This window comes from Schistocerca americana, chromosome X, assembly GCF_021461395.2.
Source record: "Schistocerca americana isolate TAMUIC-IGC-003095 chromosome X, iqSchAmer2.1, whole genome shotgun sequence".
NCBI lineage: Eukaryota > Metazoa > Arthropoda > Insecta > Orthoptera > Acrididae > Schistocerca > Schistocerca americana.
Window position 1 is genome coordinate 609710739 of NC_060130.1, and position 14858 is coordinate 609725596.

The 14858-nt window shown below is 37.6% G+C and overlaps 1 protein-coding gene across 1 annotated transcript in view; it reads left to right on the plus strand.

The window, feature by feature from the left end:
- LOC124554918 (protein unc-79 homolog) overlaps window positions 1–14858 on the plus strand; it is an 859177-nt gene that overhangs the window by 306741 nt on the left and 537578 nt on the right. Inside the window, exon 19 of the mRNA XM_047128608.1 lies at window positions 9042–9190. Within this exon, the coding sequence (XP_046984564.1) occupies window positions 9042–9190 (149 nt within the window). The remainder of the gene's footprint in view (window positions 1–9041; window positions 9191–14858) is intronic.

A 14858-nucleotide genomic window follows, 5' to 3' on the forward strand; every position in this document is an offset into this window, starting at 1 on the left:
AGAGTTTGTACAAGAAGCACAATCATCATGGTAATTTTATAGAACATTTCTTGAATTCTTTGCTGTACAGCTGAACAAAATAGACTAGCAATCTTAAATTATCCAAGTTTTACAGGATGTATTTCTAAAGTTGCAGATTCAAGTGTTAACAAATTCTCTTTGAGTTAAAGTACATAATGTTTATTTTTCTTTATTCTGTGCCATTTATTAGAGATGAAAGTAATAACTTTTGCTTCAGGAATGTTTAATAATGTCAAAAGAATATATTTAATTTTAGACGTGAGGGAGACCACTCACCAAACAGCATGGAATCATCGACAGGCACACATAAAAGAGAAAGAATAAAATGTGCTATCTTTCAAAATCATTCCTTTTTCAAGGTAGAGTGCACACACACACACACACACACACACACACACACACACACACACACAAACACACCTGTGCTCCTACCTAGACGTCCAATGCCATGACTGTTGTTTGGCAGGTTGGGGGGATGGGATAGGCGTTATGTCAGATGGGATAGATAGAGGGAAAGAGAGGCAGGAGAAAGGCAAAGTGATTGGGAGTGGATAGCTGGTGGTTGAGAGGGGCTAGCCAGATTTCTGGCTAGGTATGCAGGAGGGAGGGCTGGCATCTGTATGGGCTAGGCACATGATGCACAGGTGTTGATGCCAGAGGGGAGCTGTGCATGATGAAGGTGATGTGCACATGTGAATTGGAATGTGATGATAGGGCAGAGTGGGGGGAAACTGTTGTGTGGAAGGTGTAGAGACAGTGGGTTTGTACTCTAGCTCAAGAAAGGATTGATTCTGGAAGCTAAATTCACTATTTGATGAGTGGTCACCTTTACTCCTAACATAACCGCAGTCTACCAGTACTTTCCAAAATAATAAATATGACTGATATGCCAGTTGATGTGCTGTAATATATTCTGTTATCAGATGATATAAATAGGACTGAAATGTGTGAGCATATACACTTGGATATGCAAGAGTGCAGGATCCAGTTTAAACTAGGAAAAGTACCTGATCGTGAAACATATTAGGTTTGACACTGATTTTTATATATATATATATACAGGGTGTTGCAAAAAGGTACAGCTAAACTTTCAGGACACATTCCTCACACACAAATCAAGAAAATATGTTATGTGGACCTGTATCCGGAAATGCTTAATTTCCATGTTAGAGCTCATTTTAATTTCGTCAGTATGGCTTCATTCCAACGTGATCAAATTGTAAATTTTCGCAATCAACATGCGTGGGCTGACGAGAATCCGCACACAATTGTGCAACCACATCAGGGCTGATGAGAATCCGCACACAATTGTGCAACCACTTCATCAACACAGTTTTTCTGTGAACGTTTGGGCAGGCATTGTTGGTGATGTCTTGATTGGGCTCCATGTTCTTCCACCTACGCTCAATGGAGCACGTTATCATGATTTCATACGGGATACTCTACCTGTGCTGCTAGAACATGTGCCTTTACAAATACAACACAACATGTGGTTCATGCATGATGGAGCTCCTGCACATTTCAGTCGAAGTTTTCGTACGCTTCTCAACAACAGATTCGGTGACCGATGGATTGGTAGAGGCGGACGAATTCCATGGCCTCCATGCTCTCCTGACCTCAACCCTCTTGACTTTCATTTATGGGGGCATTTGAAAGCTCTTGTCTACGCAACCCCGGTGCCAAATGTAGAGACTCTTCGTGCTCGTATTGTGGACGGCTGTGATACAATACGCCATTCTCCAGGGCTGCATCAGCGCATCAGGGATTCCATGCGACCGACGGTGGATGCATGTATCCTCGCTAACGGAGGACATTTTGAACATTTCCTGTAACAAAGTGGTTGAAGTCACACTGGTATGTTCTGTTGCTGTGTGTTTCCATTCCATGATTAATGTGATTTGAAGAGAGCTCTAAAATGGAAATTAAGCGTTTCCGGACACATGTCCACATAACATATTTTCTTTCTTTGTGTGTGAGGAATGTTTCCTGAAAGTTTGGTCGTACCTTTTTGTCATTTTTTAAATCTTTTGGCAGAGCAAAAACTAATATTTTAATTTACTCAAATTTCCAGTGTACTGTTGAGTATTAGTTTTGTGTTAACTTCTTGTTCTAATAGTCCATGTCTTTGAATGGGTGACATTTAAATGCCATTGAAAATTAAATGTTTTCACTGTATTTCAAATTATAAATTATATTAAGAGCCTTCAAAGTCAACTCTATAACTCTATACTGGGCCCCACTCTGAAACTTGCTTATAGACTGACTGATAAACCAGAACATTATGACCGATGACCTACTATTGACATATAGCCATCGAGATGATAGCAACGTCACCTGGTGAGCAATGACTGCTAGTCAGACACACAGACAGTGTGCTGTTTGTGTGCAGAGTGGGGAAGGTGTGCAGTCTATCAGAGTTTGCCTGAGGGTAAATTGCAATGGCTCAGAGGCTAACATGATTTCTCAGGGGTTCTAGAAGTGCTGTGATGGGTGCCTTCAAACCAGAGTGAAACCACATCCAGATGTTGTGGGGTTGGGCAGCCACTCCTCATTACAGATGTCAGACATCATAGGCTGAGCATACTGGTCAAACAGGGAAGACTTTAATGGTGGGCAGAGGACAAGTGTGTCTGAACATTCCTAACAATGGGGCTCGGCAGCCATTGACCCATGCATGTGCCAATGTTAATACTTTTACAGTGACAACTATGACTGAAATTGACATATGACCATCAGTACTGGACATTGGTACAGTATCAGAGCATTGCATGATCTTATGAATGCCAATACCTTCTTCATCTACTGCAGAATGGGGACAAGCAGGTGGCAGCTCCACTATTCTCTGGGGAACATACATGTGGGCATCCATGGGACCAGTGGAGCTTGTGGAGGGCCCGATGACAGTCAAGAAGTATTGTACACTATTTTCAGACCACATACATCCCTTCATGGTGAACGTATTTCCTGACAGTAGCAGCATTTTTCAACACGATAATGTTCCACGTCACAAGACCAGGTGTGAGATGGAGTGGTTCGAGGAAGATAATGGCAGGCTGCAATTGATATGCTGGCCCCCCACTTGCCAGACCAAAACCTAATCGAACACATCTGGGATGTGAGCTAATTGCCCCTCTCAACAGAATTTAAGGGTGTTAGGTGACTTGTGTGCGCAGATGTGGTGCCAAATCCCTCCAGTGAACTAACAAGGTCTCATTGCCTCCTTGGCACAATGCATTGCTGCTGTTATCCATGCCATAGGTGGACACACCAGCTATTAGGTAGGTGGTAATAATGTTCTCGCTGCTCAGTGTATATATTCTAAAGTGATTATGGGTTGTCTTGCATTTGCTTAGAAGTTTCTTTCCATGTACTGCATAACCTCATCTACTAATTTCATTTTAGAGTCAGGACTCATTTCTAAATAGTCAAGGGAGCCATCATGCGCAATCTTGCCAAGCTGCTCTTGGGCAGGGCTCATACACTGGTGAGTGAAAACATTATGATCATGTGGTTTATGATATGTTGGTCCAATTTAGGGATCTAGTACAGCAGCAGTTCAGCATGGCAAGGGGTTTCACAAGCTCTTTTTGGGTATCTGGAAGTATGTGGGATCAGTTGTCTATGCACACACTGTGCAGTTCCCATAAATTATGGGATGGTGGTTTGTGGATACAGAGCAAGTGCATTCTAGACTTGCAACATGGACAGATATTCTGTTAGAGGATGTCGTCACTGTTGGGGAAGACATCAAGCATGACTGGGTTTGGGTGGTTCACAATAGCATTCACATAGTCCAGAGCTGTAATGGTGCTTTCAGTTACTACCACAGATCCCATAGAAGCCCGTATCAGTATCCCCATAGCATAACACTGCCCCCACCAGATTTGAGCAACCATCCACCTGGGCTACAGTGTAGCTGGATTTGATCACAGACTTGGTGTAATAAGAAACATGATTCATCTGACTGGGCAACACATTTCCATTTATTCATGGTACAATCTTGATGATCTCATGTCCAATGCAATTGTAACTGACAGTGTCATTGTGTCAATATGGAAACATATAGGGGTCATTCATTGCTGAGCCACATTCAAAAATGTACTCTGAATGGCATATTCTGAAACACTTGTGCCTGCACAAGCATTGTACTTTGTCATCATATCTATCAGAGATTACTGCCTTTCCTTATTTACATGGCAGGCAAGCCTCTACCCTCCCCATTTTGTGTTTTCATTGTGCTTCAACCACTCTCCACAGATGCTAGTGACAGTAGCACACAAACAGCTGACTAACTGTGTCATTTCAAAGATGCTCATTGCCAGGTGCTGAGGCATAACAATCTGCTGTTTGTCAAAGTCTCATGTCAGTGGATTTCCCCATTAACAGCCTGTATCATCACTAGCATGATGACCCATTCATGTCTACTCCATTCCTGTATTTTTATTACCTGTCAACATAATGTTTTGGCTCATCTGTGTATTTACAACACTCAGGAATGCATATTTATATTAATTATTTTTGGCAACATAGGAGTTTACCACTGGTGACCCCAATGTAATTGATACCTTTTCTCCAATTGACAGGCATACAGAATGAAATGTCAAATATGGCATTATACTGCTTCCAAATAAATAGGAAATGAATGTTAACATCACATAAAATATCCTGCAAGCACTATTTAAAATAAGATCTGATTAATAAAATAACATTAGAAGTAATTTTAAATATCAGTGAACATTTGATATTGATGCAAAGACCTAAACAAATCATCCAGAAGATCCACTGAATTGGCCATCCAGTACTTTTCCCAAAGAGGCACATCCTAGGGAAATTCCTACTAACAGACATGGTCAACACATTTCCCTTCCTTTGTTCATTATTAAGACATATAAAACTAAGAATTTTTTTATTGTTTGTTTCTTACAGTTATTGTTGTTTTTGTTTTCAATGTAACTTTTATATTGTGGTTTCATAGATTGTCAAGTTTTTATTAATTTTTTTTTTTTTCTGTGTTCGCTGAATGTTATTATGTGTACCTATGAAGATGCCAAATCCCATCAAATTTTAATAAACAAGTAAAAGAAACCATTGTGAAATAGTCATGTAGTTCTGATGAAGATTTGATAAAGCTGAAATGAAGTTGCTGAACCTCAGATTACACCTTATTTAATACCAAATGATGTAAGGTTCCAACTTCATGACAGAGATGGGTAGAATTTCCCAGTAAGCATGTCAACAGGCATCCATGTGTTCATCTGGTGTTCTTACTCCAACTTTGTAAACAATATGTTGCTAAACAAATTCAAGGTATTCTGGATTGTGTCATCTTCAGTGGTGAATGAGGACACTCATGAATTTGATTTCAGAATTTCAGAATTCTGAAATATAGTATAGAGGGTGCAGCAGAAAGCTGACAAAGGCTCAGAAGACAAATACAAGATGAGATGTGAATGACTAACAGGAATGCATGATGTACTCACACTTGCAGACAAAACAGTCTCATATCAATAATTTCAATCAGAAGGGACCTTTGTTTACCCAGAGCTGTACTTCAAGACAATTCAGCAGCCCTTATTTGTCTGTTGAGAGAATTAGGGTGGCCTACAATCACATGTGATTAATTTCCTGCAATTACAGGTGTGAAAATTCCTCTTCTTTTAGGTGAACTTCTCCATTCAGGTGGGCAGTTCAGGAAGAGATTAAAATAATTTAAATTTCAAATACTGTAAGAATAGGGAAATTGGATAGTGCATTTAGTATCATGTACTAAAATATTAAGGCTTGGGAAACAATGTTAATAATCATAGTATTTACTTAAATGAATGAGGAAGTGGGAATTCAGTTTATGCACTTTGTCTGAGCATCATGCAAAAACAGAAATAGAAATGTTAGATGGTGAAGATTATTAGTTAGCAGTTACCTTTTACAAAAGTAAAATGAGTAGTTTACAACTAGCATTCCACAGGTTCAAAACTGGTACTACTCCTGTGTCTGCTCTGTATACATAATCTCCCATTTGACACTGATGAGCATAAACATCACTCTTTGCTGATAATGCAATCATCATAATCAAGCTTAACATAGCTGCAACAGTAAGAGCAATACAAGAAATATGCAAAAGTTTGCTCATAGGTTCTTGGTAACAAATCTATCAGTTCAAACACAGTTCATTCAATTCTGTAGAGGTGAAGAACACCAGTAATGGTACAGCATGGGTAATAAGAAAGACATAAAATTGATTGTTCAAAATTTCTGGGTGTGCATATTTGTCAGAAACTGAATCGAAAATCACTTATTACACATAAGCACAAATGCTCAAGGTCACCCACATTTTCTCTTTAAGAATTTACTGAGTTTGGTGATGAAAGCATTAGAAAATTAACTTACTCTCTATACTCCCATTCATTTATGTCATATGGAGTAACTTTCTGACACAATTCCACATATAGGCACTAGGTATTCATTGCACGGAAATATACTGAAAAGATAATATCTAATATCTTTCCTCAGACTTAATATAGGCAACTGTTTAAAAAAAATTATGCATATTATAACAGCCTCATAATACAGTTACTTGATTTTGTTGTGAATAATCTGGCAAAATTTCAAAATTAACAATAGCATTTATAAATATAAAATTCACAATTTGGCCTAAATCTTGCACACAAAAGAGGAAGGTATGCACTCATAAAACTATTTGACCACCACTCTTACAAATGAAAGGTACTGACACATTATGAAAGTTTCAAAAACACATTGAAATAATTTCTACTTGATAACTGCTCATACTTAATATATCAGTTTCTGTCATGGAATAGGATTAAAAAATTCAGTTATATAAATGGCCAGCATGTAGTCATGTATTCACTTTGAAAATGTATATTATTTGTAAACCTAATCTAAGTTATTGCTTGTTGGCTTTTGTCTAGGGATCTTTGACTCAAGTTTGTTCAAAATATGGTTGGAATGCATTATGTGTATAGTTCTAGTCCACCAACTTTGCCAATTGGCCCTAACACTGCTGATCGATGGTGAATTTGTATAGTCTTAAATAGGATTGTAAAAGTATAACCCTTTATTTCTTGAAAATACTTGTGAAGTACATCCTAATGGCTCAGAATTTGTTTCATTTAAATATGTACTAAAGTCATGCAAAAATTGGTGACCTCTTAGGTGTATGCTTCCCTTATTAGTGAAATTTAAATGTTAATGAGAAATTTTTTAGACTACAGTTAAGCTAATATTTAGTTTGTTCTTGATATGAACTGTTGTTAGATGCAGGCTTTATCAATGACTTGCATTATAAGTATTTCCTTGGATCATGGCTGCTTTAGTATGGGTCAGTGACAGTTACAGATAAAACAAGTTAGTTTGTTTATCATAGCTGGACCATTTACAGCAAGAATTAGGATGGTAAATCCTTCCTATGATAAAAATTTGATTGACAGAAGGGATCTACATTGAAGTCACCCAGGGGAAATCTACCTGCCCAATATATCAGCTTCATAGGGGAAGACTTAACTTTAAAAGTTGGAAAAGGTACTACACTAAAGATTGACAGAAACATAAGTCAGCAATGCTGATTATTTATTCCTCACTTTTATCTAATCTGTTTAGTCAACAACCTTGATTGTGGCACATGAGCTTTCTTTGTGATAAAAAAAAATGGAAAATTATAAAGGAGCTGATGACTTTGGCTGTACAGATTGTGTGAATGAAATTTTGTTATGATGTTCAACATATACTATAAAATCAGTGCAACTTTCAAATGCTTCTATGGCTATCTATATATATTTTTCTGAATGTGTTTGTTCTACAGTTATGCATGTTTCTACATTATACTTCCCAGGCAGAGTACTGGTCACCTTGTTATATACTTCCGATTAACTTAATGGATACTTCAAATGAGTGCTAAAGAAATATAATGCACTACATCAGTCTGCAATATTTGTATGTTTATTATCCACCAAGGAAGTGTTATAGACTCCCTGCTGTTCCTAATCAATATAAATGATTTAGGAAAGAATCTGAGCAGCTCTCTTAGATTGTCTATATATGTTGCTTTCATTAACCATCTTGTTAAGTCATCAGAAGATCAGAACAAATTACAGAATGATTTAGGCAAGAAATCTGTAAGATGTGACAAGAAACAACTATGAGAAGTGTGATGTTCTCCACATGAGTACCACATTTAAAAATCTTTTGAATTTTGGTTACATGATAAATCATACAAATTTAAAGGCTTTCAGTTTAAGTTAATACACAGACATTATAATTACTAACAACTGAAACTGGAATCATCACATACAAAATGTTGTGGAAAGGTGAACCAAAGACTACATTTTATTGTCAGAACACTAAGAACATGCAACAGCTCTTCTAAAAATACTACTTTTTAACTATGTTAGTCCATTTTCTACTGGAGTACTTCTGCGCGATATGGAGTTCTCACCATATATGATTGATGGAGGACGTTGAAAAACTTCAAAGAATAGTAGCTCCTTCTGTATTATCATGAAATAGGGATGTCACAGATATTAAATGCAAATTTATGTGCCAATAATTAAAACAAAGGTGTTTTTCATTGAAGTGAGATCTTCTCCCATAATTTCAATCAGCTATGTACTCTTTCAAATGCAAAAATAAATTTTTTACTTCCATTTACATAGAGAGAAATGTCCTTCATGATAAAATAAGGAAAATCAGAGCTTGCATGGAGGGATTTAGATCTTCACTTTCCCGTGTGTTGTTCAAGAGTGGAAAGTTGAGAAATACTGTGAAAGTGGTTCTACGAATCCTCTGCCAAGCACTTAAGTGTGAATTGCAGAGTAGTCATGGAGATGTAGATAATTAAAATACATAGTTGAAAACAAATGTATTAAAAGATGATCAGTACTCTGTCCAAAAAGTGTCATGTACATACTTGTGATAATATTTTGTTCTGAAACACAGTCTTCTATTTTCATTGTGATGAAAAATGAATGTAGCTTTATAACCAAGTATAACATGAATTCTTGCAGGAACTTCCAAATACAGAGGAACCAAATATTTTGTATTATATGCTCCAATGTTTGCACATTTTGTGCTTGCACGGTGATGCTTTAACCAAAGCAGCAAAGGACCAGCCGGGTTTCCTCATATGGTGCCAAGAAAATCTTACAATAAAAAAGTAAGTTTAGTAATACATTTATCAGTGGCCAAGTCAATGCAGCTGATATGGTGGCTATGTCAAATTATACATATACAGATATCAGCTGCTCCAGAGATGCTGATACATCTCCATGTATAACTGTGGTATGGTTGTCTCTATTGGCAAAGCTACACTCATCTCCATAAATTAAGGAATATTTTACAGCTATGTAAAACATGGTCTGTGGTGACACTGTGTGAACTTAGCTTGGTTGGTAATATATAAACATGTGACATAGTTGACATACCTGTACAAGTTTACTTGTTGTGCCTGCAACTGTTCATTTTCAGCTTAGAAAAGTTGCTCTGTGTGCTCAGCAACCCACTGGTTGCAGTTCCTTCATGTAAATGCTCAGTGTGGCTCAAAAATCTATGAATGGATCCAGGAACAGTGTGCTGTTCACATATGGGTTACAGTTTAGTACAATGACTAATTCTAACTGTCTATTCTGCTGTCATGCTACATTAGTAGGGCCCTAATGCCAGTCCAGCACAAATCTTCCAACTTGCCCCATTGTTGTAAGTCAACGCCCACTGGCAGCTAATCTTTAATTCCTTTGCATCTTGGTCAATGGAGAAGCTTTAACTCTAACATAAAATCATTTCTCCTTGACAATTCCCTGTATTGCATGCATGAATTTCTGTTTAAAACCTGTCAGGCCTTAAAAAATAAAAAAATTAAAAAAAACAATTTTTAAGTGTAGTGTCTTGTATAGGACTAAAAAAATAAAATGATCACTTGTACTAACACTAAAGATTTTTACATATTTCATAAACTGACTCATTCCATATCATTGCAGTAAAGGTGTCCTCCAAAAGTCTCTGGATCATTAACGAACTAACTGTGAGGTCAATGGAGAATGGTGCTTAATGGAGATTGATGGTCAGTGGAGAGAATGATGCTTGATGGAGAATGATGTTCAGTGGAGAATGATGATCAATGGAGAGAATGATGGTCAGTGGAGAATGATGATCAATGGAGAGAATGATGGTCAATGGAGAGAATGATTTCAATAGAGAATGACAGTCAATCAAGAAGTTTTAAATCTAACATAAAATCATTTATCCTGGAAAACTCCTACTTCATGAACAAATTCCTTTTTGAAAACTAGTATCCTGTAAAAAATTTAAAAAATTATAAAAAAAATAATTTTTAAGTGTTGTGGGTTGAGTATAACTAGAAAATAATACATTCATTTCCATTAAAAATTACCATTTATGCATATTTTATAAACTGACTCATTCCACACCATTGCAGTAAAAGACTCCTGCAAGTGATTTATGGAACATTAGCTGACTGACTGTAATTGTCAATGGGGAATGATACCGAATGGAGTATGATTGTTAAGAGAAAAAAATGAGGGTCTGCAGAGCTAGGAGATCAGTGGAGAATGGTGGTCAGTGGAGACTGATGGCCATTGGAGTATGATGGTCAGTGGAGAATGCTGGTCAGCAAAATTGTAAGAAATTGCCACAAAACAATAATAGATTGTCTCAAAACTGTATCAACCTGCCCCTTTCCCCACAAACTGTAACAAATTTTTCCTAAAACTGTATAAGTTTACTCTAAATTGTGTTGACTTGCCCTAAACTGTATGAGTTTGCCCAAATATGTGTTAGCTTTCCCCCAGACTGCAACATCTTGCCGCCAAATTGCAACAAATTGCCCTGAAACCATAACGATTTTCCTAAAATTGCAACAAATTACCCCAGAACTGTAACAAATTGCTTCAAAAGTGTAACAAATTGTTCAGCCATATTGTAATAGATTACTGTCAATACTGTCCCATCATTTAAATTAAAATATTTTCCCTACCTCTCTGCCTTTTGATTAAATTTCATTTCACATAGATGTGTGCACAACATATTTCTTTGATTTGTACACCTCAGTAAACTTCATATCTTTCCACCTCTGCCTCATCATTAAATGTGATGTGACTAAATTAAAAAAAAAAAACCTGAACTCTTTGCACCATGTTCAGAAAAAAATATAAGTACTTTTGCTTTATTGTTACCACACACACACACACACACACACACACACACACACACACACACACACATACATGCATACATTTTATGGGCATCAGTGCAGGGCCACTTGCTGTGACATGGACAGAGAGAGAGAGAGAGAGAGAGAGAGAGAGAGAGAGAGAGAGAGAGAGCATGAGCGGGTGGGGGGGTTTATGTGTGTGAACTCACTACCACTGAATGAACCAAAAACTGCAGAGTGATGGAAAGCAAAAAGTAAAACAAAAAGATATGCTACATATAAAACTTATTGTGAAAAGTTTTCAATTCAGTGTAGTTATATTCAATATTTTCCATTATCTGAGCAATTATGATGGATCACCAAATTTCCATGGAAAAGCATATGTCAGAAAGTTGGTATTCATCTTTACATTTTCATGTATTTATATTATTCACATTTTTTACAGATATTTATACTTTTTACAGATATTTACACTATTTACCTGTTTGAGAGGCATTTACAATTAAATCAATCATCATCATCTTACAATTAAATCAATCATCATCATCTTTCTTCAGATGGCAGTGACCTCATGCTAATGTGCTCACTTGACCATAAAGTATGCAACACTTACCATCATTAGTCAAAAGAGCCAATTTGCTGTGCTTTATGGTTTAAACACTTTGCAGCTTTCCTCATATTATATACTCCAATGTTGATTTTTCAGTATCATGTAACAAACATTCCTGATAATCATCAATGCCAAGTTTCTTACTTGATAATGATTTTGCCCCTTTTGCTCTACACATTACAAGTAGCACCTCAGTTTTGAGAGCATACATTGTTGCTCTCTATCCTATGAATTCTGTAGTGTTAGTGACACATGGGATGTTATGAATGCTATTACCAGGGCAAGTCAAAATATCAAACGAACTATGCAAATTACTTTTAATAAAATCATAAATATTTGAGGTGGTTACATGATCTATGAAATGATCAGTGTCTGTGTGGCACATTTTAACAATTTTTGGCTTAAATTTCTTCATCATATAGCCATAATGAAAATCTGCAAGCAGTGTCTAGCTTTGTCACTAGTTCCTCATCACTTATTTTAACAATTTTTGAATAGTTGTGCTCAAAAAACTGTTATTCATTAAACTGATATTTTTTTCTTTTCAAAATTATTCTTTGCATTCTTGCATTTCTCAGCATTAATGCCAATATACATTTTCATGCAGGCTGATTGAAGGAATGACAATATCCAGTGAATTTTACATAGACTGAGAGTATTGCTTGGACATAGCTTTAAATCCCTGTAATAAATCACATAATTTGAGATTCTTTGGAATGCCCAGCTTGTTAATGCTAGGCATTGTTACAGTTTTCTCCAGATTGAATGATAGATCAGAATGGAGTCCATGTCAATTTTCTGGGTACTCAAGATCCCCTTTCAAAATGTGCTCTACGAGGTGGAATCCAAAATATTCATGACTGGTGCTGCCATCTGTAAAGTAGGAGTAGTACAGCTTTGCACTGTTAGGCGGCGAGAGCTTCATATCTGATGAGTCAGTGTGCGAAGTGGCATTCAGCTGGGAGAACATGCTGTGTGTCCACAGCGATTTCTGTAATACTCTGTGTTTGGTGTGTGGTGATTTTATGATGGATCCATGAACAGAAGCGTGCATGGACCTTCGTGATACTGCATCTGATAATCCAACCTTATTGTCACGGGTTATCAACAGCGATGAGAGGTGGATTTATGGTTATGACCCAGAGAGAGAGCAACAATTGACTCAGTGGAAGCGCCTGGGCTCTCCAAGACCCAAAAAAGTGAGACAGGTGAAGAGCAAAGTGAAGAGCATGATCATCATTTTCTTTGATACCAAGCGAATTGTGCACAACGAATTCATCCTACCCAACCAAACAGTGAATTCTGCATACTACTGTATGCTTTCTGACAGCTCCGTGAAAATATGCAGTGATGACGGCCCGAACTTTGGCATCAAGGGAACTCGCTGGTGCATCATGACAACATGCCCTGTCACACAGCCATGTACACCAGGATCTTTTTGGCAAAAAACAACATGGTGGTTGCATCCACCCACTGTACTCGCCAAATTTGGCACCTTGTGACATTGCACTATTCTCAAAACTGAAACTCAAGTTCAAAGGCTGTCAGTTTGACATTCTATAGAGGATTCAAGAAGCATTGCTGGCGGTGATAAACTCCCTCAAAGAACAGTACTTCCAGAAAATGTGGTTGGGCGGAGAGCACATTGAATCTGCCACTACAGCACAACCTGTCGAGATGGATGAAATCACGAGGGAGGAGGTAGGCACTGCATTTATTCCATATACAGGTGCACTCTCGGGGAAAATCGCCCACATTTTGATGAAACACCAGGTCAGAACTGTGTTTTGTCCTCCAAATAAAACTCGTGCGCTGGTGGGGAGCACCAAAGATGACCTCAGTTTGAGGAAAGCCGGTGTGTAACAGATTCCGTGTCAATGTGGCAAGTCTTATATTGGTCAGACGATGTGTACCGTCGAGGAGTGATGCCGTGAACACCAGAGGCACACTCAACTGATGTATCCGAGCAAGTCGGCGGTCGCTGAATATTGTTTGTCAGAAAATCACGCTATGGAGTATGAACGCACAAGGATTCTGGTACAGATGTTGAGATACTGGGACAGCGTTGTTAGAGAGGCCATCGAAATTCGCACCAATGATGACCACATAAACCGTGACTGTGGCTATAATCTTAGCAAGGCTTGGGAAACAGCGATTGGGTTAATCAAGAGTAATTCGAGCAAACGTATAGTTGTGATGACCACGGCGGACAGAGCCATCACTCCAACTTCATCTCAGACGCCGTTGCAATCTGTTGCACCATGCGACCGTGGCGCGGGGCGCGGACAGCGGAGGGAGCGCGCTGTGGGCAGAGGGTATTTAAATCAGCCGCCGCTGCAACCAAACCCAGTTCCCTCTGAGCAGCCATAGCGTACGGATCTCCATGCCAGCACGTTCACAGGAGCTCAATCCATCAGTTCACCTCATGATGGCGACATGTATGATTGCCGAAATATTGTGCCCGTTGGACACAGTAGACCGGCAGTACACCCGTGGATATTTTGAATACACAGATTAATTGGTTATTGAATAGTGATTGAATAGATCATGTTGTTAATAATGAAAATTATTTTTCTGAGTGCATAAATTTAAATGAGCCCGTGAATGAAAAAATGAAGATGGCCAACTTTTGCAAGCTATAGAAACAGGAAATATAATTAGTTATTTTCTAGTTTATGATTACATGATTCCAACTGAAATTAAAAATGCATTTCATGTAAAGGACATGAGCAAGAATTTGATTAGTTATGTTAAAATAACAGAAAACACAAAATTATATCTATCAGCTATATCTCTATGCTAAATACAATAATTTAATTGTGATTGTTTTGAAAGAAGATAGGCTGTATAAAATGACTAATAGACTTTATAACAAAGAGATTAATTTAAATAGTGTGACTAGCGAGGATAATATGTCACTAAAGGAGAAGTGGCATTATACACTGGAATATGTATATTTTAACAGTTTGATTATGTTGTGTAAACATCAGTTAGCAGATGAATGCCAACAAAATTAGAATCAGATTTTATGAATGTAAATGTCAT